We start from the raw sequence: 26,714 nt of genomic DNA on the forward strand, positions 1-26,714 counted from the left end.
CGAGCGCGCTGCCAAATCCGAGAGGGGGCAGATCCGCGCCCCGGAGCCCGTCTGATCTCGGCGGGAGGAGGAGGAAGAGGCCGTTGGCGAAGAAAGGGGCGGCGGGCAAGATGAAAGGGAGCTGAGCCGAGGGGCGGCCGGCACTTGGCACGAGTCTGCGCAGGGAAAGAAGGACGGGTGGCGGCAGCAGCGGAGCAAAGGGGACTTGGGTTGCCTCGCAGAGCTCTGGGCCGGGCTGCGGGCAAAGCGCCTCGTGCCGGAGGAGCCGCAACTTCGGGCGTCGAAGGGACGCCTCGGCCCCCGGGGAAACTTTGCGAAGAGCCGTCGAGAGAAAGAGCCGATTGCCTTCAGAACAAAGAGTCCTTCGCCTGCGGAGCTGGGCGGGGGGCGGAGAGCCGGAGCAAGCGAGCGCGCCCCGCAAAATGCCAGCTCCACGAGAGGCGCCTCGTCCGCGGCCCGAGCGGAGCCCTTTGCCGCGACGCCAGCCGCAGCCGAGGTAACCTGGGACATGCGGCGGCGGCTGCGGGCCGAGGAGCGGCTGGCTGAGGCGAAGCGGCGCCGAGCGGCGGGAAGGGGAAGCGGCGAGACTCGGGCTCCTCCCGTTCGGGGCTGAGGTGGCGGCGACGACAGCGCCAACGTCGCCGAGAGGATCCCGGGTGCATGGAGCCGGCGGCGGGGACTGGAAGCGGGAGCTCTGCGGAAGGGAGGACGACTCTTTCCCGCGGCGCCAAAGGCAGCGGTTTGTGGCCCCTGGAGGAAGGAGGGGAGCGGCTCGGCAGGATCAGCGCGCCGCGCGCTCCGGAGTTGTTTCAAGGGACTCCGGGGACCGGGCGCGGAAGGAGGAGACACCGGATTGCGCAAAGGATTATCGAAAGGGGGGACCGCGAGTGAAAGAAGGGAATCCCCCCCCCCCTCACACACACTCCCCGTCGGCTCTCCTCTCTTCCACATCTCGGGTCCTCCTCCTCCTCCTCGCTTTCTCCCTAGTTACTCTCCAGCATCATTGGCCCGGCCACCACCAGCAAGGGCGAGTAAATTAAAACGTGCTCAGCAAACTGCAAGAGAGATCAGAGGGACAGTGGAAACGCGAGCCGCGGAGGGGGGGCGCCGTGCGTGCGCGTGTAGGGGAGAGAGAGAGAGAGAGTCAGAGAGTCCTTCCCTCTCCTAATCTTTTCTCTCGCGCCCACTCTGGAGCTACTCTGCTTCTCTGGACCTTTCCAGAGACGCAGTCTCGAAGCAGAAGGCTGAAAAAAGGATTGCTCTCGCTTGGTTTTTTTCTCTTTTTTTTCCTCATCTGTCTTCTCCTTCTCCGTTCTCCTCCTTCAGGGTCTGGGTTGGTTGGTTGGTTTCTTGCGAGACCGGCGAGGTTGGATTATTGGTGCGCGCTGCCCGCCTTGTGAGTAGTGTGTGTGCTTGGCAAGGAGGCGCGGTGGAGCTGGGAGGAAGAGATGTCTAAGATCGGAGGGAAAATTGTGCTTATCCTTAGCTTCGTGTTTCTGACGACTTGCCTCGATGCGGCGAAAGGGCTGCCCTTGAGGAAACAGCGCAACTACAGTCCGAAGGAAAGGAACTATAAGTTGGTAGAGGTGAGTGGAAGCAATGCATTGCCCCTTGGAGAGTAGGAGGGCCTTACTTAGATGACATTGTTACTCCAGCTTGACTCCCCTTCGTCTCTTGACAGCCAATAAACTCTGCGAGGTCCAGGGTCTTTAAACCCAGGTCAGTGCTGACTTCTGTGATCTGAAGGCAGATAGTCACTAAAATGATAGAAGTGATGCCTCCCCCCCCCCCTTTATTGATCCAAATTACATTTGCACAACCAGTTTTGTACATTGTCCATATAGTCAACACTACACAGTTTAGTGTTCCGTTAACATTTTTTCCTGCCACAATCTCCGAAAGCTGGATAAGGTGATGGATTTTCTCACCCTCATCGTTTCTAGTAAAAGTGGGAGGTTTTCAAATCAGCAGTCACTACATAACCAAGCAAGCATGGAGCTGGAACATGGAGCAGCAGATTGTGATCTTATGTGGTGTTTGAGACTCACAGGGCCACTGTACTTCTAACTTTAAGCATTTGCTCAAACCCAAAAGGCTGCTTCGGAATCTGGTCAGTTTTAAAAGTGAAAGCACACCAGCAAGTACAGCATTTCTTGAGAGCAATGTGGCAAAGCATTGTCTCTTAAATGTAAATGTGAGCTTCAGTGTGAATTCCCAAAATTCAGCAGGGAGCACTTGGGTTAAAGTCCGGCGCTTACACAGATGGCCCCTTGCTCTAGACAATAAGTTTCTATCTCCTCTAACTGTGTAAATAAATAGTACTAACTTTATGGCTTTGGGTGCAGCCTTCATCTCCATAGGCAGATGTCATTCTTGCTGATGGCCTTGGCTACATTCTGAAATAATTGATACCAGTTAGGTGAAGCATTGGAGGCTGGGGTGGTTACTGTTTTTGCCATTCTGTTGAAAGCATCCTCTTGTTGCACCAAGGATGGCATCAGCAGGATTATGCCTAGGAAATAATAACTGCATCGCTGCATTTGTAATGTTTTTCTGGAACATCAGAGCCAGCTGAATCAGGACACTGGTCTATCTTGTCCAGCATCCTTATCTCGCTCTGGTCAGCCAGATACTTATGGGAAGCCCCAAAGCTCAACCTGAGTGCAACAGTGCTCTCTCCCCACTTCTGATTCCCACTACTGGCTTTCAGATGCATATTGCTTCCAACCGTGGAGATAGAACATTATGAAAGTGGAAACTTCTTTTCCCCCCTTTTGCAATTGCAGCTGAGTTGCACAGGTCATTTCACACATTACTCAGGGCAAACACAAATGCAGTATTGCCAAGGAGTGTGCACTCAAAAAAGGAGCTGCAGCCATTCAAAGGCCCCTAATAAGTGTATCTGCCTGTTAGCACGTGTGTTTGCAATCACATGTCTCTTGACTTCATGGCATACATCTTTCGATGTACTTAGCACCAAGAGCACTTTGTTTCAAGGGTAGCTGTTCCGCACAATCCTCGCTCCTCAGTGGTTGTTGTCCCAGTAACACCTGAGCCTTGTTTTATTACATCTGTAGCCCACCTTTCCTTCAAGGTGTCATAATTGGTTCTCTGACCAACCATTCTAGGTTGTGGGATTACCTGGGAGCTTTGCTTGTGGGTTGCTGGGTTTGATAGGGACATTGCCATGGGAGATGAAGCCTGTCTAGCTTGGCATTTTCTGTTCTGACAGCGAATGATAAAATTGCCTTTGGAAGGATCACATCGCATTTATACCCAGGGCAATTATGTCCACATATGTGGATATAATTGTGTAATATTGGCTCTGAATGTGGTGGCTATAGCCATTGACATATACCTCTGCATATTGAATTTTTTGTTACGCCAATCATACACATATTGCAACATCTTGTGGCAATTAATTCCATAGGTTCAGGGATTTTTTTTTCTTTTTGACAGAGATCTTTTATGATTTGTTCTAATCAGTTTATAGGCAGTCAGTGTCTGGATGTAGTTAGGATTGGTAGCTACATTTGTCATAGGAGTCTGTGTGAGAGAAAGAAAGCTACCTTATATGTGCACACTAACGTATTTCATGAATAGTTTTCTTTATCTGTTAAATTTATACTCTGCTCTAGTAACAGGATGCTCTGTTTATTATTTTATTGCAAAGTATATATTATTCTTTTATACAATGGAATTGTCCTTATTCCCAATAGAATAGAGGAATGGGCTGTAGCTCTGCAGTAGAACATCTGCTTTTCTTGTAAGGATCCCAGATTCAGTCCTTGACATTTCCAGGCGAATGTACTCTGTCAGTGTCCACACTATTGAGCTAGCTGGGCCAATGATCTGACTTGAAGTAAGGCAGTTTTGTATTTTTCCAAGTCAACTGTTTTTTTGTTTGGCTTTTTGCTCAAGCAGAGCAGGAATTGTAGAAGCAGTTGCAAAGCATGGAACGGCATTCAAGGGGTGGAAAGAAGAGAAATGTGAATTGTGTGTGCTTCACAACTGAAGAGTAAGCATAGAATCATAGAACGGTGGCGCCCTGAGGATCATGTAGTCTAACTCCCTGCAGTGCAGGAATATGCAGCTGTCCCATACAAGGATAAACCTCCAACTTGATGTTCTCAGCACCAGGCTCTAACCAACAACTCAGGGCCATCTAATAAGGAGCCCCTTCCATTAAGTCCAGGGTCTAAATTTACTGTGTTTCTCAGCAGTTCACAATATAATTTGCCAACAGAAGAGTAAGGTGACATTCGGGGCACTGAGGAGTCTGATGCTACACGGAGTCTGATGTTGTGGGGTTGTGAGTGTTCCACTTTGGACCAAGGCCTCTTGAGCATTGCATCGCCCATAGCTACTGGAAGTTAACACCGGACAGAATAACTTTGACAAAGGCATTAGACAAAGTAGATGTTTTACGAGGCTTCCCATCAGAGCCGCTGCTGGGACGCGTTCCTTTCAGCGTCATCCCTGCCCTGACTGTTCCTGTAAGGTTTATTTTCTCTTCAATTTTGTGGCCAGGGATGAAGGCAGGCGATTCCCTTCTCCGGAGCCCATCTGTCTCCTGCTGCTTATTCCTGACCTACGGGCGTCATTCTCTCCCTTCTTGACGTCTGTCCTTGTCTTGGCAGCAGATAATTGTCCTGTCACAGACAGTGGGTAAATGATGGCTCCAGGTGGGGGCAAGGGGGTGTGTGGTTTTGGAGGGGGGGCAGCTGCTCTTGTGCCTTGGCTGAGCATGGAGGAGGCTGGCTTTGCCTCTGTGTGTGGAATGTCTGCCCCACCCAGGGGGGAGTCACTATTTCTCTAGATGTGCTTTTTTACCTTTTCATTACTTCAGCAATTAAGTGCCCTGGCCCCCTGCTTTGTCCTTGGCTTGAGGTCGGGTTTGCAGGCACAAAGCATGCACGGAAACAGCATCTGGCCGAAGAGGGCTTATTGTGCAAAGGAAGGTGCTTTATCCTTCGATAGCAAGCTTCTGTTTTGAGAAGTTACAAATTATCTTAGTCAAAATGGGGGGGGCAGCTTTTGTGGTGGGGCAAGAAAGGTCTGAGACAGCGGGGAGCCAGCTGAGAGGAGATGGGATTCATTGGGATGGAGATACTTCATCCAGTTTCTCTGGACAAATAAGTCTGTTGACTTTTCTATCAGGGGAATCAAAGAGTTTCCCTCAGAGGCACATGTTTGAAGAGCTGATATATTCTTAACCCTTCCCCACACCCTAGGCGGGCTGTTTTAGGTTGCAGTGTGGTGGAAGTAATGAATGAGAGGTCAAATGAAAACAAAGAGCTGATCTGAAGCAACAACAAAAAGTACTTTGCAGATTTTCTCGCCCACCTAAAGCCTCAGTAACTAGGAATCAAAGGAGAAATTCCTAAGATAAATGTGGGAGCAGTTTTAGAGACCTCCATCGACTGGGGCTGTTGTGACATCACAGAAGTGCAATTCTGACAGCAGCTCAGCACGATGTTCTCAACCAACCTTAAAATGTTCTGTTGACAGTCATGTTTCTTGGTTGGATGTTGCTTTCTTCTGGTCGCCTTCTGCTTCTGGCAAAAAACCCGGTTGCTTTTGACTTTTTTTATTTTCTGATTTATAATCATGGAGGTGAAGTGTGGGAGACCAATTGCACTTGTTGAACTTCTGTCTTGCATGCAGTTGTCAAAGCCCCAGAGACCGGAAAAGTGATGGCAACCTAATTTAAAGGGGGAGGGGGGAAACAACAGATGTCAAAAGAGGAATTACTGTGGTTGGAATGTACTCCTGCACATGTCTGTTCCAATGTGAAAGGTGCAGAGACCACTGTTTGTGACTGTGCCCTTTCCGGCTCCTCTTTGCTCATTCATTCACTCCTCCGTGCATGTTCAATTCGGCACAGCAAACGTGGCTAAAAGGACCCTCGGCCCAGCTCATATTTTGCTAATTATCTCCAGCTGCTTTGCTGCCCTTATAGGCTGCTGGCCTAGGCAAGCATCCGTCTTGACCAACTGGTGGGGAGGAAGGGAGCAGGCGGGCTTTTGGGCGCTCTCCGGGCAACAGGCAGTGGCACATGGAGTGTCATAACCCAGAGGGCACCAGGTGCAGGCCTCTGTGTAACGTCTTTCCCAAGATAAGAGGCCGCACAGATGTCTTCAGCTCACATCTGCTTCTTGCTGCCTTCCCTCTCCTCCCCCTCCACCCCATTTGACAGAGTTGCGGCTGCATTGCTTGGCCAAGCCAGCTGCTCTTTAAATCTATCCTCTGTCAAATGAGACAGCTTAGCGACTTTCTCTCCCTGGATGTATAGATGGGGGAATCCCCTGGAGGTTTCTGCAAGGAACTTGACACTCAGATATATGTCCTGCTTTTTCAACTCTGTTTGGAGCGCATAATTTGTGCTCCGCAGCTGTATTTCAATCCTGTTTGCATGACACGCCCCTTCTGGTTTTCTGTCCAGCAACTGTGCGCAGGTGGTGTAACTTACATTCTTCAGTTACTGGGGTGCACATGTACAGGAAATTGAGAGCACTTGATCTGCAGTTCCTAACCTTTGCAGCCGTAAAGGGCTTTCCCAGCTGAAGTTGTTGCAACACAGGGAAGGCAAAGGCTGCTTGCTGATGTCTGTGAAACCTTTTTAATGCACGTTTTTGGGAAGCAACAATTTCTGCCCCTAGTGAGCATAGTAATGTTGAAAAATTCCAGAAATGTTGATGCTACAAGTCCCAGGGGAGTGGAAGCAGGAAAGGATGTGGGGTTTCTCCAGGGGGGGTGGGGGAGAGAGACACTGGAATCAGGGAGAGGGGAGGAGACTGACAATATTGTACCCTTCAACAGGAAGCGGCCCAAATCCAGAACACCATCATCCAGGACGGAATCCTGTGTGAGTCATGTAACTCATGTGAGATTGTGGGAAATGGAAACTGCACTTGGAGGGGAGGCATGGCACACCAAAATGTGCATTGGGGGGCGCTGCACAAGATTGCTGACCCAAAAAAACCTTATTTGGGGCACAGCGCCAAAAAATGCAGATGTGAAAAAACATTTTTTGGGGGGCAAGATGTCAGCCTGAAATTGAGAAAGAGCGACACACCCAAAATGGCCTCTACTCTGGGGGGATGGGACAGGATGTCTTGTTTTGGGGGGGCAGTTGACAGGTATGCAAGATGTCTCTCTAATAATATAATATACACTTCAGCAATGAAATTCTACTAATCATCAAACACAACAAGTATTATTTGAACTGCAGTTGGACAAAATCAGCAATCGAAAAACAGCATGACATGTCAGCAACAAAAAGGGTGGCTCTCAGGAATATATCTACTCCAGGCTTGACTACTGTAATTCACTCTATGCGGGGCTGCCCTTGAAGCTGTCCCAGAAACTCCAGCGGGTACAGAATGCTGCAGCGAGGCTCCTCACGGGGTCTCTGCCATGGGAGCATATTCACCCAGTGCTTTTCAAGCTGCACTGGCTCCCGGTGGAGTACAGGGTCAGATTTAAGGTGCTGCTTTTGACCTTTAAAGCCCTTCACGGCCTAGGACCCTCGTACCTACGGGACCGCCTCTCCTGGTATGCCCCACGGAGAGCATAAATAACACCCTAGTGGTCCCAGGCCCTAAAGAAGTTAGATTGGCTTCAACCAGAGCCAGGGCCTTTTCAACTCTGGCTCCGGCCTGGTGGAACGCTCTGCCTCATGAGACCAGGGCCCTGCAGGATCTGATTTCTTTCCGCAGGGCCTTTGGCTTGGAGCCAATTTGATTCCCTCCTCTCTCTCTCTTTTTTTTCCCTTTTCCTTCTCCTCCTGCGATGAGGCTACATTTTAATATTTTAATGTTCCATTATTTTAATGTTGTATTTTATTTTTGTTTTTAAGTTGTAATCATTCATCTTGTTTTTATTATTGCTTGTAAGCCGCACTGAGCCAGGCCTTGGCTGGGGAGGGCGGGGTATAAATAAAAAAATATTATTATTATTATTATTATTATTATTATTATTATTATTATTATTATTATTACTTTAACCCAAGCAGAGTTTGTTGTGGTAGAATGCAAGAAGAACATTTGTTTTGGTCTGAAAGTATTAAGTTACGATAGCGCTGTGGATTACCAAACATTTAAACGCTCAAGGACCCCTACTGCCTTTCCTTCTCATCTAATTAAATCAGCAAAGACTTTTCAAGGCATCTGTGCATGCTCTGTTTCTGACTCACTCACTCAATTTACTGTATTCAGTAAATTTATACCAGGTTTTGTGAAAGTTTTTCACATTTCCAGGTCCTCTAGCTACACATGGAGAATACATAAGCTTCTCAGCCAGTGCCGTCCACCATTCCCTCAGAAACCCCCAATTGGTTGACAGTGCAGTCAGTGGCATAGCGTGGGGGAGCAGGGAGGCCGTGGCCCCAGGCACAAAATTATGAGGGGGCACAACCAGTGCCCCCCCCCCAGGCACTGGCTTCCACGGGGATTCCCACCCTGGTGAAGGTGGCAGAGCGGCTCAGGCCCACAGTCAGCAGGTGCAGAGGAAGGGAGGTCAGCAAGGGGCAACCACAGCATGATCTCATCTCCGCTGGCATTGGTGGGGATTCACCTGCCAAGGGCCACACCAGTTGGTGGGCAAGCAGGTGGTGTAGCGCAGCCCTGTTTGGCTTTTGGGGGGACGCAATGGTGGTGTCAGTGGCTTGCCAGCCCCGGGTGCCAGCAACACCTGCTACGCTACTGAGTGCAGCTGCCACCATCTAATTATTTCCACTCTCACAGCCACCAGCAGATAAATTATTAGCTCCTAAAAAAGCAGTAATTGCGACCTTCAAACAGATTAAGCAGTTGTTAGCAGTTCAGATATGATTTCCTCACCCTTAATTGCTGGTATTTGCTCATGCACCTAATACTGGGAAGTCCACCAGTGATGAAAATAGGCATCCAAGTGTTCCACATTTCTTCCAGCTCAATAGAATTCTCTCTTATTTGGGATGGCACTGAGCACATTGGCTTTTTACTCCAAACTAGCAAGTTTGTCAGCTGATATTTATTTGCTGAAGTCCTTCCTCCAAATTTCTTTAATACTGTTGGTGTCCGGGTCCCTTGTATGAATTAGCAGACTATGCAACCAGTTTGTTCAAACACCCTTCAGCTTTCCTTTTATCTATTTATAAAAATGAATACTTCCTATTATCTGTCCCAAATTCTCCAACATTCCTCCCATCTTCCATGGGACTTGGTTATCTCCAATTAAACGACTATAGGAAAGCTACAGAAGGATCTTCTGGGAATGGTGCTTCTCTTTACATGGAAGAAGGGCAGATTCATCCCCTGAATCCCTGTGGATGGCAGTGCAGGACCTCAGAAAATTAGTACTTAGAGTATACTCTCTTATCACCCTGCTCATCAAAATGCCTAGGTAGACCTTGAAATGGAGAATCAAGGAAGCATCCAAAGGAGGAAATGTTGCGACAATGGGTACTTTAGTTATCCTCATAGATAAATGCATGTTCCGGTCACAACAAAGAGACAGCATTGGCAGATACCTAAATGACTCTGCCCTAGAACAGTTGGCTATAGAACCAAATAGAGGAAAGGTGACCTTTGACTTAGGTGACACCCAGGACTTGATACCGAGATGAAAGTGTTGTGGAACCTGGGTTAGCTGTTATACTTCCATTCCAACTGTAGGTGGCAGTGTGATCAGCTGAGGCAGTGAGTCATGCTGCTGCTCTTGCTTTTTTTTTTTTAAGCACTTTATTGAATAGTCACCATACGTTTTAGGTTGAATACTGTATACAGGCTCTTTGGAACGGTTCTATCAATAACATATCAATTCTTTGGAGAGAGCAGCTGCCTTGTGGGGCTCTGCATCCCGAACCAGCAAACTCTTCTGTGTCCCACTAACCACACAGGGGAAGGAGTCTATCTTCATGCTTTCTCCTACACTCTGCTGCTGATAACGTTGTTCACATCACACTCCACAACCAGCTTTCCATCTTCAATTTTTCTTTTTATTGTGGTCTCTTTGCCATCCCATTTCTGCAACTGATTGAGCGACCCATTGCCTAATGTTACAATACTCTTTACTTTCCTGTCATCTGCTGTGGTCTCATCAAACCGTTCCCCCAGTTTGAAGGAAATCTCGTGTTCTTTAAACTGCTCTCTGTTTTGATGGTTATAACATCTCCGTTGCAACTGATGATCGCATTGGGCTTGGCAACATCAGCCGCCTTCTGTTCTTGCTTGCACTAAAGCTGTTCCCCAGTTAAGCGACTGTGAACAAGGGAACACATTGCTATCAGATCAACATTCATGGTAGGCAGCTGCCACTTTCAAGGGGGACAAGGCTATTGATGGCTAATACCCACAATGGCTGTGCTCTACACCCACTGTTGGAGGCCAAATGCCTCTGAATGTCAGTTGCTGGAAATCACAGGAGGCGAGAGGGCTGTTGCACTCACGTCCTGCTTGCAGGCTTCCTGTCGGCATTTGGTTGGCCACTGTGAGAACAGGATGCTGAATTAGATGAGCCCTTGGCTTGACCCTGCAGGACTCGTCTTAGGTTCTCATGGTTTTAACCTGGGTCTCTCCAGTCCTAGTCTACTTCAACATCCAGTCTCTTTGGATACTTAGGACTTCTTTTCATGAAGCAATTCAGATACCAGCGGACCAATCCTAAGTCTCTTTGCTAGGGAGTAAGTCTCATCCAACTCTGTGAGAGTTGATTTCCGAATACATACGTTTAAAGAAGATTGGAAAATGTTTATTGAAAAATAGTGGGAAATTGTGTACACTTGAAAACGTACACAACATTGGCAGCATTAAGATAAATTCAACAGTGTCAATAAGTTTTGATGGATGTAATAATGGAATACTGAATGGTTTAGTTTATGTAAGTATGCAGGGATTTATGTTATGCAAAATGAACCATGGAAAGAGAAGAAGGGAAGTCATTGATATTTTAAGGTTGTTTAAATGAATATTCTAAAATGTAGAACAGAAAATTTAATAAAAATTATAGAAAAAAAGAGAGTTGACTTTGTAGCATTGTGCTGCACAAACAAACTTACTATTCCATATTATTCTATTTTTATTGGAAAGATAGGTTAGAAAAAGCTTTCGATAAACAAATATGTCACGGACTAAATGACCCTTGGGGTCCCTTCCAACTCTACAATTCTATGAAAATCCTACTTTCTATGAAACCCCACTTTATTTATCAAAGAATCCGGCTTCAGCTTTCAAAACCTGGGGTTTCTTGTTGTGGACTTTGAAGTTTGATGATGTAGAGAGGTTGGGGGGGCATTCTATTTGGTTAAGTAGCGCGAATAAATATTTGAATTTAGTCAATGTGCTTCTCAATTTCTGGCACACAAGGGACTCACTTCTTAGTGTTCTCTGTAGGTCTGGCTCCCCATGGGCCATGTTGAATCCTTCCCTTTTGCTGCTACTCTTGCAGTGAGCTTCCAGTAGATTTTTTCCCACTGTGGTTTTAAGGCCACGCGCCCCATCTCCAAAGTAGTTAGTGGATCATGCCACTGCTATATTTTAAGAAATAAAACCATGTTTTAGTCTGTTCGGATGGTGTAGATCAGAAGGTCTAGGGCGGAAAGTTGTGAACAGAGCTCGTGGGGGCAGCATTTCCGCTCCTAAGGTCAGTGGAGGGTATGGAGCTGCCTCCTGGATCAAAACAATTAAAAGTAATATTGAGGCCTTTTGATGGCCAGTCACCGAAAGGTCTGTTCTCAGTGGTTGGTCAGAACTGTATTAATCCAGTTAAAGGCAAAAAGGGCACAGTGCCAACTTAGTGGTGACACACCAAGGACCTGCTTCTTATCTAGGGCTGGAGAGATTTTTGGTTTTATCAGGACTGATGGGAGCTGTAGTTAGCAACGTCTGCCAGGCACCATGGTGGCTGCCACTGACTTACATCAAATAGTAATAATAGTAATTTCATTTATTCCCTGCTCATCTGACTGGGTTGCCCCAGCCACTCTGGGAAACTTCCAACATAATCAAAGAACAGCAAACATTAAATATAAAAAAACTTCCCAATACAGGCCTGCCTTCAGATGTCTTTGAAAGTTGTGTAGTTCTTTACCTCCTTGACATCTGATGGGAGGGTGCTCCACAGGGCGGGTGCCACTACGGAGAAGGCCCTCTGCCTTGTTCCCTGTAACTTCACTTCTCGCAGTGAGGGGAACGTCAGAAGACCCTTGGAGCTGGACCTCAGTGTCCAGGCTGAGCGGTGGGGAGGCTCCTTTAGGAGTCAGCCATGTAGAGATTGTCTATCAAGTTTTGAGGCATCACATTTACCCTAATATGCTGGCAAGTATCGTGAGGTGAACGTGGCTTCCCTCTGCAGAGTGACCACTATTTCAGCCCTTTGTGACCATGCCTCCAACCTGATACGTTATCGTCAGAAAACCCTTTCCTCCGAGACGAATTCTTTCCACCCCAGGATCATGTTCGTTCTCTTTTGTGACACTCTTGCTCATCACAGGGAGTGGAATCAGAAGCTATTGCACCAAAATGAACAGAATGGAACAATACGACTCCTTCCTGTTGTTTTCACACCTGAGAATCCAGCATGTCCTGAGGACCCCTTTTCTGCCCTAGCATGTCACATATCAAAGGGCAAAGGTCTGCAGCAGGTCACTGTTGCGGAGCCTCCTTTCCATTTTAGAACCCTGAGTACGGAACCCGTGGGAGGTATTTGGTAGTGGTGAACCCAGGAAGAGACAGCTGTCCCTTGCACAACAAAAATCCCATGTACAGACTGAATGCCTAAGTAGAGCTTACGTACATAGTACTTGACAAAGATTTGGTGTGACTGGTCACTATTCCAAGGCTGTAGAAATGTTCACACAAGGAAGGAATATGCATTATTTCATTTGGTTTATATGCAGTCAGACCATCCTAATGTTGTGGGACTACAACTCCCTTCATCCCTAACGGGTGGGAGTTGGGAGTCCAGCAACACCTGGAGTGCTAAAGGTTCACCATACCTGCAGCTGTGGCAAGGAGGTTATGCCAAAGATTTCACAAGAAAGGTGAAGGATTGCAGGAAGAGGCACAGAAGCATTTGGGCAGTGGGCAGTTGGCTTTCCAGGGAGCCAAAGTCCTTCAGAAGTCTGACGGGAGATGGATAAGGGAGCATCGCAAGAAGAGATATTTTGCTTTCATGGAAAAAAATAGTGCTGCTATGATTCATAAAGATGATGGTTCCTCTTACCAAGTATGAAGATAGCCATGTGTGGACGAGTAAGAATTGTTTTTAGGTGACCAAGCAAGGGTTCTGTTTCCTAAGAGTGTTGTTTCTGCATGTTTTGTTTCTTCCAGGCTATTGGTGTGTCACAAACAATAGTTCAGTTGTATTAGGGACAATTTTTGAAAGCTAGCAGCATGTAGGTCTTTCAAGGCTGCATTCAAGTTTTATGCATCTTAATACTACTTTTCATGCATCTTTGTTTTAGCGGCTTTACAGCTCTTTAGTTTAATTGAAGCCCATGAATGTAACATGTCTCTCTCTCTCTCTCTCTCTCTCTCTCTCTCTCTCTCTCTCTCTCTCTCATATTCTCTTTGACTAGCAGGACTGACTCAACCATTAGGCAGGGTGAGGCAGCTACATCAGGTGGCAGATGCCGTAGATAGTAACAGCCGCTTGCCCACCCCTGTTCCTCCCGAATCCCTTAAGCTAACCTGCTCTGAGCCACCTAAGGTATCCTGCTGCCTTCAGGTAGAGTGGAGGATGTTGTCCCACTGCCCATGTTGAAGTAAGGTTCAATTTGCCCAGCCCAGTTGGATTCTGTACGTTGGGCAGGAGGGGGCATCATCTTGTCCAGGCAGCCTCAGGCAGCAAAATGTCTTGGACCAGTTAACTTAGTCAAAAATGGCAAATCTTGCAACTGTTCTCATCAGTTCTCAACTGTTCTTATTGCCCTGGGGTAAAGATCCAAGAGACAAGGCCCGATCCCAGCAGTCTAGTATGATCACACTTTCCTCAGCCTTGTATATGAAAGGGGGGAGGCGGATGTTACTGCAGCCCTTTTGTCACTGCTTAGCCCCTCTCCTAAATAAAACAGCCAAGAGACCAACAATCTCCCCGCTGCTTTCTCCTCCTTTCACTGTGGGAGGGGAAGACAGGCTTCGGTCCTTTGATGTGTAGGCCTTGTAAATCCATTGATGATGCCTTGTGTGTGCGCTCATGTGAGTCAGGACCAGCCCCAGTTCCCTTTGAAGTGCTCCAGCGACCAGGATGAAAGTGGGATGGAGGGGGAAGAGTCCTTCCCAAGCCATCAAGCCCTAATTGCAGGTAATAGTGCCCTTCCGTATCCCATATGGGGAGGCGAGCATCCCTGTTTCCCCTAATCGTGCAGTTACATTCTGGGCTCCTGCCGTGAAAGGAAGTAAGCACACAGGGAACAGGCTCAGAGAACTCGGCCAGCACGTTGGGAAATAGCTCCTGGCTGCAGGATGCACGAGGGAACAGTTGGAAGTTCCTTGGTGAAGAGTTTAAAGTACCTATTCATACGTTTATTATTATTTTTTCAAAAATGAGGTTAGGATTGGGGGGGGGGGTTGTACCAGTGTGGCAATTTTATTATTATGGAAGGATGCAGAATGCATGAAAAGGAACAGCAGTTGGTTTGTGCAAAGGGTGTGGCGGAGGAATATATTAGGGCCTTGGTTTCTTCACCACTCTGAAACTTACAGCCATGTCAGCTTGCTCCATTATAGTGGAGGTTGCAATGTTTGGTACTTTTTAGATCAGAGTGAAGGTGACATGATAGAAGTCAGCAAACTAGACACAACATACAAACACAGGAATGTACCTTAGGCTCAGATCATGGAGTCAGTCTAGCTCTGTGCTGTTTACACTGGCTGGCAGCATCTCTCTAGGGTTCCAGTCTTTGCCAGTTCTGTCCAGATATGCTGAGTGCTATGGAGCATGTGGACCAGGTATGGGAGCAGGGGTTGGGGGGAGTTAGCCCCTTTTTGGCCATACCATATTCTGGATGCAGATACAACTCCCCACTCCCCTGCTGCTGTTTCCTCGTTAGGAAAAGCCTACACGTAACTATAGCAAGGTATATAGCTTGTTGTAGGCTGTTTTTGTCAAGGAAAATGGCACAAGGTAGGAAGTGTTAATCCTGCCCCCTACTTACTATTACCACCATGATGCTCAGGCCCTTTCAGCTGCTTATTGGCCTTGTTTTTCAAAGCTTGGCGATCCCGTCGTGAATTTCTAAAAAATAATAATTCTAGGTTAACTCCAATGCAAGTGTTTACATATGTTGAAAGAGTTTTATTAGTTGAAAGGCAATGCCAGAACCAATAATTGGCCAGTGTGGTGTAGTGGTTAAGAGCAGTGGACTTGTAATCTGGTGAACCGGGTTCGATTCCCCCCTCCTCCACATGCAGCTGCTGGGTGACCTTGGGCTAGTCCCACTTCTTTGAAGAGCCATGGAGGACTGATCAAAAACAAAGTGAGATGCACCAGCATAATTATCTGTAAGTGTTCAAAGTAAGCCTAAGGTATAGGAATGTGCATGCTTAAATATGGTGTGTTTGATATCTCAGACCAGTATTCTGGCCTATTCACAGCTCATTAATCCAATGGGGCAAGTTGCTGACATGCCTAGTGCCCACTCTTATCTTGCCCCTGGTGTGAGAAAAAGAAAGCAGCTAGATCTCAGTTTTCATGAGGCAATGGAGAGTGGTTCTATCACTGCCTCTCGTTGCCAGATCTCTACTTCGTCCGACACGGCTTCAATCAAAGAAGACGAAATGCCGCAGTCTAACAAGGTTCGGAACCTGAGGCGAAATGGACGGGCCATGCCACACAGGCAGAAACGCCGTTGGCCACTGCAACATCCTGCAAGGAACCAGTTGGCATCACTCCAGCCAGGTGGCGCAACCCAGGAGGAGAGCACGCCCTTTGTGCTGGACTTGAAGAACCTGCCAGGCTTAGCCAACGTGGACCTGAGTGCCCAGAATCCAAATATACAGGTAGGCCAATGGGCTTAGGGCTGTATTGATTAGACTCGGAACAAACAAACAAACAAACAAACAAACAAACAAACAAACAAACAAAAAAAGTGGCACCATCTGTAGTTCACTTAGAACTGACCCATGCTTTGGGGTAGTTGGTTTTGATTTGGACCCCTGGAGCATGGTCAGAAGAGGGAGGGAGGGAGATTCCATAGTTGCAGAACAGCTGCCAAGAATGCCTTTCTGCATGGCCCATGTCTCAGGGGTCTGATGCAAAAAAGACTAAAATCAAAAGAGGGGCCTTCAGACATGAGGATTATTGCATTAGTTTTCCTAGCTATAATGCTAGAACTTCTGTCCCAGTTTCTAATGCTTCTTTTGTTCTGCGTTACCTGTTGCATTATGGAACGGTCGCCTTTCGATCGATATACTGCCATGTCACACTAAGTTTCATTCACACCAGTGGGTGTGGTTTGGCAGAGCAACGAACACCATTGGTTTAACACAAAGAAAAACGGCTTGTACTTGTTTTTGAAACACAGAGCTTGTGCATAGAGAGCCCCAATAGCAGAGTTTAAATCTCATTGTAAGGCAGATTTAACTGAAGCATAGGAATAGGTTTTTTATCTTCTTTTTAACCAATCAATTAAACAACAACAACTACAACTATTATTTTATTATTATTTTATTTACACCCTGCCCATCTGGCTGGGTTTACCCAGCCACTCGGGCGGCTTACAGCATATCTAAAAACATAATAAAAACAAGTGTTTAAAACCTCCCGATACAGGACTGCCTTCAGATGTCTTCTAAAAGTTGCGTAAATCTTTATCTTACTGATATCTGAAAGGAGGGCATTCCCCAAGGAGGGTGCCACTACTGAGAAGGCCCTCTGCCTGGTTCCCTGTAACTTCGCTTCTCGCAGTGAGGGAACCAGCAGAAGACCCTTGGAAGAGGACCGTCATAGAGCCTACTCTAGTAATTTAGGACTCTGTGGTCCATAACCCCTTCACACACTAAGTAGCACTGTTAGGTATGACTGCAAATTTTCTACATAATCTCCATGAGCACAATATGCTTCTTTGTCTTGTTCAGTACTTTGCAAAGTCGCTACGATCCTATTGTAAAATGGTAACTTCATCTTGCGCTGCAGGCCTAAGCACACTTACTTTTGATGTGGCTCTACAGAGCTTACGTGTGACTTACTTCTGAATAAGCATTCATATACAGTGGTAGAACTACTTCCACCTTGCCCTCCCCTGCCCTGTTAAATGGTCACAGACACTTGCACCATGCAGTGTGTGACTTTTGAAAACAGCTTTCTTTAGTATCCTTAGTGGCTTATTATATGCACTTAAGTAGAAAAGCAGTTTTGCAAGCAGGGTTTGGGACATGACCTAACTGGATTGATAATGGGGCTCCATGGAGAAATATTAGACATTGAGAAAGCAGGGTAAAGGAAAGCTTTAAGAGTGAGTGTCTTGGTCAGCACTAAAGTGGTGAAAGCTAAAATGGGCAAATACATGAATGTAGGATGTAGTGTTGCTCTTAAAATAACCTTACAATGCTTTAGGGTGGTGCCCCATAAACCCTCTTACCCAGTGCCATTACTTGCAGGTGACCATTGAGGTTGTGGATGATCCTCAGGCTGAGATGGAGATGGACCTGCTGAAGGAAACTAGCAATGACTGGTCTCTGACCTCCTCTGAGTGGCTGTCCCACAAAGACCTCTTCTGGCCACTTTTCTGGGAGTACACGGACCCCATGGAGGAAGGGGAGGAAGGGGAAAATTTGGACATAAGGAGCAGGGGGGAAGAAGAAGACGATGACGAAGAGGAGGAGGAAGACTACACTTCAGAGTATGATGAGGAAGAAACGGTGCTGAGTGGAGTGGGAGGTGACTGGGACCAGCGGTGGCCCCATCAGAAAAACTGGATCTTCAAAGAGAAGTATAATTACGGTGAGGCTCCCTTTCCTGCCCTTGGTAGGTCTACAGAGCTGCGTTAACTCATTGACTGTTAAGGGGCAGGAGAGCATTTTCCGGAGAGAGCAAGAGGGTCTTTTCAGTTCATTATCTCCTCTGTTCCTCTCCAGTTAAGATGAGTGTTCCAGTTGATTTGTTATGGGGAAATCTGGGGTGTATCCAAGTGAAATGCCTGCATTATTCCAGCAATCCCAGTAAGCATCCTTCCATATTTGTGCTTTCTCTCCTGTACATATGCTTGAGAATTCCTAATTTAAATCCATTTGTGAAGTTGGTGGGCAAGGTCTGCTTTAGGTGATATTAACTCATTATGCAGTGTGTGTGTGTGTGTGTGTGTGTGTGTGTGGAGGAAGATTTGCATGTCCCCTTTTTCCATTGTAGATACATCAAAGTGACAATTGGGTATATTGGAAAAACACTTTTGCTCTGCCCTTCATATTGCATAATGCGTGTGCATTTTGCAACATGAAATGGAAAATATAACCTATGAAGTGACTGCAAATCAGGCCAAAAAGATCTTGAGCTGTTAGGTAGGGTAACCCTTGAAATTTTAGCCACTGTATGGCCAAAACCAGACCAATGTGCAAAATTCTGGGAATCACAGCTTTCATTTAAAAGTGATAGGGGAGAAATGTGTGTGAGAGAGACCTTTTTCTTATGCTCTCCAGACTATGAAGATGAAGAGGAGTGGAGCCCTTGGTCTCCGTGCACTGTAACCTGTGGCACTGGCAACCAGAAAAGAACCCGGTCTTGTGGCTATGCATGCACTGCGACGGAGTCGAGGACCTGTGACCTGCACCGCTGTCCTGGTATGCCTTTTCTCCTTCCACCTCTGCCTTGTTTTCTTGTCTGCCTCTTGTTCCCTCTTCAAAGCTCCTGCAGTTAACTGCAGCTTTCTCAGCGGTAAAGAGAGTGACCTCTCTACATTTTGAGAGAATCCATTTTCAAACATCCCAAGAGGACTGAGGTGAGTTTCCAATAGGGATGCTTGTGGTCTGACTCTCTGGCAAAAGGTCATTTCCATTCTGACATCTCAGGTGCTGAGAACACCATTCTTCTCCTCGTGGTTGTATGTTCCATTTGTGCAATGATTTCCACTTGTGTAAAGGAGTGTCTTTTCCCTCTCCTTCCCTGCTCTGTGGCCTGTGCCTTAAATCTGCTCATGGGGTCCCTCCAGCCCTCTGGAGCAGATTGGGGAAGTGTGGGGAGAGGAGACGGAAAGGACATTTTGCTGCACAAATGGAAGGCGTTTCTCAAACAGGACAATTGTTGTACAGTATACATTGCTCTCATGTGTTGATAAAAGTGCTGCGGCTGCCAGCATAAAATGGCTGCCGTCGGCTGCAATAAAAGAGGTGCAGGTACTCTGTACTGGTGAGTACTGTCGCTGAAATCACTGGTTATGTGCAACCTTGCCTCTTATTTTACATTGCTCACACGAAATGCAAATGCTGCTTGTTATGTACTGAGTTGAATAGGATCCAAAATGCAGCAGTCTGATTGGTCCTACTCTCGACTCCGAGTATATTTCACTGCTGAAGAACTTTGTGAAAAGGGATGTCCCTCTCCATGAGGAATTGGTTTCAGAGTAATGGTGGCTCTCCAAATATTGTTGGACTTCAGGTCCCATCAGCCCCAGCCAGCATTCGCAGTCAGGCATGATGGGAGTTGTTGTTCAGCAATAACTGAAACGGCCAGAGGTTATCCATTCTTGCTTTCAGAAAACCATTTTTCCCCCATCCTGATAATCATTTCAGTAACTCCTTTCTTTTCTCTGACACATTTGATATATAAAGGCCATCAACTGAAAGCCCACTCAGAGTGTTGTGGGTCAAAGGCAAACTTTGGGCCTGTATGTGTGTGTGTGTGTCTGTGTCTGTCTGTGTCACATTTTGGCCTGGGAGTTGTGGACAGGAAATACAGAGTTGGACATTGAAGCCCAGCTCCTGTAACACCTTTTAAGTGGCATGTGGTTCCCCCCTGACCCTTTTGCTTCTGTGCTTCCCTCAAGGAGCAGATGGGGAGTTGTCTCTTGCCACAGAAGAGACACCATTTGAAGCTGAGAATGCCACAGAGATCCTAAACTCAGGTCAGTAAATTCCAAATGAGCATTGCTACGCTAAGAAATTGCACAAGTAACTGAGCGAGTGAGTTAATCATAATCTTAAGGTTGTCTCACTTTCTTATGCACACAGCTGTATTCTCTCGCTCACTCTCTCTCTCTCTCTCTCTCTCTCTCTTTCTCTCTTTCTCTCTTTCTCTCTCTCTCTCTGTCACACACGGCCTGCACTTTTGAAGTGTTCACTTGCTCCTGCCTAGGCAGAGGAGGCACCTTTCCCTTCCCAGGTTAAGGCCACATTTCGAAAGCACACTGCTTCTCTCCCTGGGCTGCCGTTTCCAAGCTTTGTGCTGCTCTGGATCGAAGGGGCAGAGCCATTAGAGAGAATGTGGACCCCCACCTCTCATTTAAAGGATCTGCCTGGAATGAGGGCTGGGAGGCGGGTGGGGGAGGACATTGCTATGGGGAACCTTTTTCAGCCTGAGAAAAGCATTGCCTCCTTCCAGGGGCTGTTTTCCACTGCTGCACATGTCCCAAAGCAGAGGTGGGTGTGGATACTGCCAAAAGTGGCCAGGACAATGGATATGTCTCTTCCCTTTGTGCAGTAGGTTACATTCCAGAGGTTTATGCACACCCCCACATTACTCCATCCTGCACCCATCCAAGCAAGAGGGATTGCCCCAATTCAGGGACACATTCCCATCAGGCAAAATCGCTCAAGCTGAGGGCACGTAGGGGGGCCAGTGAGGCATGTGACTTGGGAAGAGTCCCAAAGGGACAGGGAAGCCTAGAATAGGGCTCCCCAACTTGGATCTCCAGATGTTTTTTTGGACTACAATTCCCATCATCCCTGACCACTGCTCCTGGTAGCTAGGGATGATGGGAGCTGTAGTCCAACAGTAGCTGGAGGCCCACATTTGGGAAACTCTGGCCTAGAGGGTCACATTCAGCCGCTGGGCCTGTGATTCCCTGCTCCTGATTTAGTACCACCCAAGATAAGCTGTCAACAGCATATTGTTTTGTCTGATGGCCGTTTCTCTCTTCCCCCTGTACCCTTTCCTCAGATGTGGACAGCTGTGAGAAGTGGCTCAATTGCAAGAGCGACTTCCTCAACAAATACCTGAGCAAAGTGCTGTCGGACCTGCCCAGCTGCCCCTGCTCCTACCCGCTGGAAGCCGTCTACAGCGCCGTCAACCTGCGGGACGAGCGGCAGGGCAAGAACTTCCGCTGGCGAGATGCCAGCGGGCCCAAGGAGCGGCTGGACATCTACAAGCCCACGGCCCGCTTCTGCCTGCGCTCCATGCTCTCCCTGGACAGCACCACATTGGCTGCGCAGCACTGCTGCTACGACGAGAGCGCCAGGCTGATCACGCGAGGCAAGGGGGCTGGGGCCCCCAACCTCATCAGCACCGAGTTCTCCCCCGAGTTGCACTACAAGGTCGATATGCTGCCCTGGATCCTCTGCAAAGGGGACTGGAGCAGGTACCACGCTGTGCGGCCTCCGAATAACGGGCAGCGGTGCGCTGACAACCCCCCTGAGGAAGAATACCTCTCTCAGTTACAGGAGGCCAGGGAGTATTAACGCAGAAAAAAACCCCAAAAGCCGTGGAGAGCAGGACATTTTTTGTCTCCCACGCGACTAGGGAGTATAACAGGGCCTCTCTTCTTCTCTCTCCTCCCCTCAGCTTTTATGTCAACAAAGGCCTCCGCTTCAGAATGGCTACAGAGCCGCTGCTTGTTTTGCATTCCCTTGGTAACCAGGTAGTCTGTAGGAAACCTTAGTGCAAACTCTACAGTGGCTTCTGCCCTGTCTTCTACATAGTGGCCTCCAGTTTCTTTCCTGACTTCCTCGTTACCCAAAAGTCGCCACAATTGGCCCAAATGGGCTGTACCAGAAGGCTTGCTTTGGCCATCCTGAGGGATTATAGGGATGGGAAGAGCCTGAGGAAAGGGGGGGAAGGTGTCTTTCAAAAGGCCCATTGTGACTCGTTTTATACTGCACACAAGCTGTCGCACAAAGGCAGACTGGGAGATCTTATGGCCTAAAACTCTAATCAGGTGCTTTAAGGTTTTGCAATAGAGTCTGTAAGCAGTCTCCAGGTGGATGACTCAATACACCTAAATTCTGTTTTTTAGCTAAAAGGGAAACTTGGTTGGACATATTGAGAGTGACAGATCTGGCTTCAAGCGTCTGTTGTCTTGATGTAGTTCTGGGGCAAGAGAAAGGATGATGGTCCACAGTTTGGGAGAAACTGGGATGGTGGGGTGCTGGGTTGTGCTTGCATGCTTTGGAATGTAAGTTCTGGGATGTATTGTGAAAACTCATTTCCTAAAGTGGATGAGTGGCAGACGAAGCCAACCTGCTTGCTGGGTTGATAGAACAATCTGGATCTCATTTCTACCCAGCAAGTCTGATAAGGAAGCAAGCAAATGTTTTAAAACTTATTCTTTTCTTCAGCCCAGAGGCAGGGCAGAAAACTAAGCCCAACACATTTATAAGACTCCAGGGGAGGAATTGAACATCTTGCCCTTCTGATCATTCTGCCAGCACAAGCATTTCAGCTTGCAAGACGGGACAATCCTGAGCACAGTTCCTGGAGTTTCCCCCCAAAAAGAAACCTGAACCAATTGGAGGGGCAGGGGGAGGAGAGTTGGGGGCAGGGTGAAGTCCTTGTTCAAGGCTTCTGCTGACAAGACTCAATAGCTGAATCCTAAGCCAGGTTTCATGGGAAAAGTTGCAGTTCTGAGCAACCTCAGTCAATAGCATGGGAAAGAACAAAGTCCATGCCCTCCAGCCAAACCATTTCAATTTCATATACCAGAGGTAGCCAACACGATTCTTTCCAGTTGTTGGACACCACCTGCAACATCTGGAGCTCCAGGCAGCACAGCCAGTAGTCAGGGATGATGGAAGTTCAGCCACATCTAGCCACCCCTGATAGAGAACTTCATTCTGAGTTTTGGATCTGATGTTTGGCAGAGGATTGGTTGGAATAACCCAGTCATGGATTTCCCACATTGCTGATTGGTTTCTCAACTTGTGAGGGAAAGATCCAACTTTGCAAATTTCATGTTTCTGTTTTGTTTTGGGTTTTTAACTTTTGGTCTAGTTCCTTTATCATTGGCAGTAAAGGGACAGGTTTGCCTCTTGAGACAGTGGGTAACAGATGGGTTGTGAGTGAAGGAATTAGTCCTAGAGCTATTGGTGCTCTGGCTTTAAATAAAGCAAGCCCACAATTCTGTGCAAAGTAGTTGTGCAAACTTGCATATTTGTCTTGCACAATTTAGTCTACTTTTCCTAGTTTTGAGGTAGGGCAAAGAGCCACCAGGCTGAATCCCTTGTTTTCTCTTCCATATTGTGAAATTTTGCCAGGCATCAGCTGGAAAGGTGTTCCTTTTTTAAAAAAATTAAACTTAAAATTTTAGGGTGCTAAATTTTGTACTCAGTACCAACTTCCACATTTGCATGCAGAGCATAGCAGCCGCCATTTTATTACTCTCTGGTAGCCAGAAAGTCTGCCTAGGCGCTCCTAATCTTTTCTCTGTACTTTGAGAACTAGGAGGTTTCTCTTCTCTTAACATTAAAGGTCATATTTTCAAGATTTTGTATCATAAAGTAGCTTCTGCATTATCTGTCATGCAGATTCCTACGACAACGTTCACCCTTCTCTGATGCTCTGTAAGGTGTTTGCCAGCTTGGGGACACATCTCTTGTTCCTGCTGAAGTCAATAGCAATAACTCTAATTGGTTTGCAAACAAGTAAGATTGCTGCCTTGACCTTTATACCAAGGTTCTTCTGAGCCGAGGCCGCATTCATTCCATACTTTTAAACCACTGTTACCATTTTTAAAAGTTGTGGCTTCCCTCAAAGAATTATGGGAGCTGTAATTCATTCAGGATGCTGAGAGTTGTAGGAGAAGCCTATTCCCATCATAGAGCTCCCACAATTATTTGGGAGGAGCTGTGATTATTTATAGTGGTAGCCTAGTGCTTAAAATATATCATGTGAAAGTGGATTCGGCCGCTGACTCCAAGGACAGGAGCCTTTTGTTGGACGATGATCCAGAGTCCAGAACCATCTTCTTTCACAGGACATGCACAGCCAGAAATTGGAGACTTGTGTGCTGTCCCTTCTTCTACCAGTTTTATTAGTGATGTGTTAAGTTTATGGACTTACGTCCTTTAGTCCCCTTTAAGAGATGATTGGCCTTATAGGCATTCCAGCAAATGTTGTTGTGTGTTCCTGGCGGCACAACATGTCTGGCAGACTCCATAATGGACAAGCCATGATCTCAAGATGTTTGGACCACTCAAAAGACTGTTGGGGGAGAGGAGAAGTAGGTCAGCTTGGGCATTGCTACAAGATCCTTCTTTCTTTTTAGAGTATCTCCGTTAAAAAAACCCAAAGCCTCTCTTTCTCCCTTACAGCTCACGTTTATTGCTCAGGACTGACACAGGCTGCTGGACTGGGATGGTTCTGCTATGGCACCTAGTAACTACATTAGGAATCAGTAGGTCTGCTGTCTTATCTGGACTTCCTGAGTGAAAAATGTACCTGCGATCCTGGAAATAACGAAGGTGCTAGGGAGTTTTGTCCTATTCTATCGCTCGCTTCTATCTTCTGCTTCTGTCTCCAAACAGAATCTTAAGCTGGTGCATTTTGCTGCATTCAGTGGCTTGGCTTGTTTATGGCTCTACCTTGTAAGTTGCTACCATCAGATGCTGTCATTCTCTATCCCAGGATTAGGTCAGCTTTTCTGTTGGGGACCACATTCCCAGGCAGAAGTAGTCTGCCAGGAGCCACATTCCAACAGCACGTGGGACCCAGAGTCAAAGGTAGGTGGGGCTACCTCCTTCCTTTCTCTCTCTGCCACCCTCTTTCCCCATATTTTTGCCCTGAAACTAGGTCTAGGATTACATCTTAGGGCCACAGGTCACGCCCCCCTCCTGTTGCTCAGGCTGTTGTGTTTAGAAAATTGTGCTAATAAAACCAAATAGTGTGCTGGCAGAGAAAATAAGTGTTTAGGAAGAAGCAGCATAATGAAATAAATTTATCACGGCCCTGCTTGCATCTGATATAGTGGGGTCCGTTGTCAATAAATGTTGGTCTTTAATTGCTCACAGGGAAAGAATAGCCAAGTGACAAGACTGTTGACCCACTGGCAAAATGTGTCCCACAACCAAAGGTAGGCATAGCTTGAGCCGGCAGTGGGTGGAATTTGAAGGCTTGCGAAATAGCTCTCACCCCTCAATCCCTTCTCTCTCTCTCCCCTGTCTTTGCTCACATACAAACACGTAAAGGGGAAGTGATTTCTAGGAGGACTTCTCAAAGAGCAACAGTGAGACTAGATAACAACGGGGAAATCCTTAGCATTCATCATTGGGTGGGTGGAGCATGTATGAGTCACAGATGCCTGTCGGAGTTTGATCTCTCTACCACTAGCGTATCAAATGCCACTGTTTTCACAAGCACCTTAGACTCCCAGAAAGTGTTGCGGTCTCATTTGGGTGAGTATATACCAAGGAACAAGGGTTTATTTTTATACCATGTAACTAAGATTCTGTCTGGCGATTTCTATTTAAGCTATATTAAAAAGAAAAGAAAAAAGTATTGTATATTGTCCCTGCCACATAATTTTATTGCTATATCAGCACACTGTTGTATAAAGATATTTTTAGTTCAACAAAAATGGCATTAACGAGATCTCCTTTATCTGAATTTAGATGAAAGCACTTTATTTCAAAGTACATGTGTTTGTGACCAACATTATTCAGATATAATATTGCTGGGCGGTTTAGTTCATTTTGAAATGGACGACGCAGCCCCAAATGATGCGCATTTTAGTTATGTGTCATTAGCTCCATCAATCAGGACCCGGGGAACTTTGCAATCTCCCTGGGCATTCTGTTGGGTGAACCTAGGAGAAAAGGGGCATCCAGGTATCTTCTATCAGGGCAAGGACACATGGAGGAGGAAAACCCCAGAAAAATCTTTGTTCTAGCTTGGCTAGGAACCACTCTTTCCTGTGGCATTTTGAGATTCCTCGCTGGGTGGGGTGGGGAAGGGTCTTTTGGGAACTGCACGCTGCCTTGTTTTCCAAAGAGGAGTGAATGTTTTTGATGTGGTTCTGTGGATTGGAGGATTGGGCCAGGTTCCTACTTCATGGCTGGTTCACTCGTCCCACGTTTTTCCACTGCTTTTCAGTCTTCTCCTTGTACAGTATTTATTGCTTGTAATGATTATGATAGCAGAAAGGAATGGACATTCTAGCAGTGCTGAATGAGACCTCGCTCTTGGAGGATATATGTGTGTGTGTGAAGTGCCAAAAGGTAAGCAAGATGACCGTTGTCTCTTTAAATGAATAAACTCTATTGTTAACAAACTACAAATAGCCCACGTCTCTGTTATTCAGGGCTGGTGGAAAGTGAAGACCCTTTCTGCACCTTAATCCTCCAGGGTTTGTAGAATCAATCAAGAGCTGGAACTCTTAAACTCTTGTTTCGCGAGATCACTCTTTTCCCAGAAGTAGCAAATCACCTCCAGGGTAATGAAGTAGGTAGCAGCAGCTAAGCTCCAAAGCCAGTTGAGCTGTGTTAATTACCAATTAATATATTGGTTAAGTATAGGAGAATATGATGTATTCCTAACTTCTTGAATGAAGCCTGACTCTCTGTGATGACCGTGATAATTTTATTAGTGGCAGC

At 46.8% G+C, this 26,714-nt stretch overlaps 1 protein-coding gene across 5 annotated transcripts; it reads left to right on the forward strand.

The window, feature by feature from the left end:
- On the forward strand, positions 1-26,399 carry ISM2 (isthmin 2). Of its 5 annotated transcripts, none has more exons than XM_083735405.1 (7): positions 45-1,027; positions 1,327-1,586; positions 15,720-15,983; positions 17,583-17,949; positions 18,618-18,758; positions 19,961-20,038; positions 21,073-26,399. In XM_083735405.1, exons 2-7 carry the CDS (start codon positions 1,449-1,451, stop codon positions 21,588-21,590), a joined length of 1,506 nt encoding a protein of 501 aa, XP_083591531.1. In that variant the 5' UTR covers positions 45-1,027; positions 1,327-1,448; the 3' UTR covers positions 21,591-26,399. The 5 variants fall into 5 exon arrangements, with proteins under 5 accessions (XP_083591532.1, XP_083591531.1, XP_083591530.1 ...); XM_083735407.1 differs by having other exon boundaries at positions 54-1,027; positions 17,583-17,925; XM_083735408.1 differs by lacking the exon at positions 1,327-1,586 and adding an exon at positions 13,565-14,286 and having other exon boundaries at positions 478-1,027; positions 17,583-17,925.
- The last annotated feature ends 315 nt before the right edge of the window (positions 26,400-26,714 follow it).

Source organism: Podarcis gaigeae, assembly GCF_964106915.1.
Source record: "Podarcis gaigeae genome assembly, chromosome: 1".
Taxonomy (NCBI): Eukaryota; Metazoa; Chordata; class Lepidosauria; order Squamata; family Lacertidae; genus Podarcis; species Podarcis gaigeae.

Bases quoted from the DNA above. Each gene is read 5' to 3' on its own strand.
- ISM2 (XM_083735404.1), top strand. From the start codon at position 1,449: ATGTCTAAGATCGGAGGGAAAATTGTGCTTATCCTTAGCTTCGTGTTT. The intron at 18,759-19,960 runs GTATGCCTTTTC...GCTTCCCTCAAG, and splicing joins TGACCTGCACCGCTGTCCTG to GAGCAGATGGGGAGTTGTCT. The intron at 20,039-21,072 runs GTCAGTAAATTC...CCCTTTCCTCAG, and splicing joins CACAGAGATCCTAAACTCAG to ATGTGGACAGCTGTGAGAAG.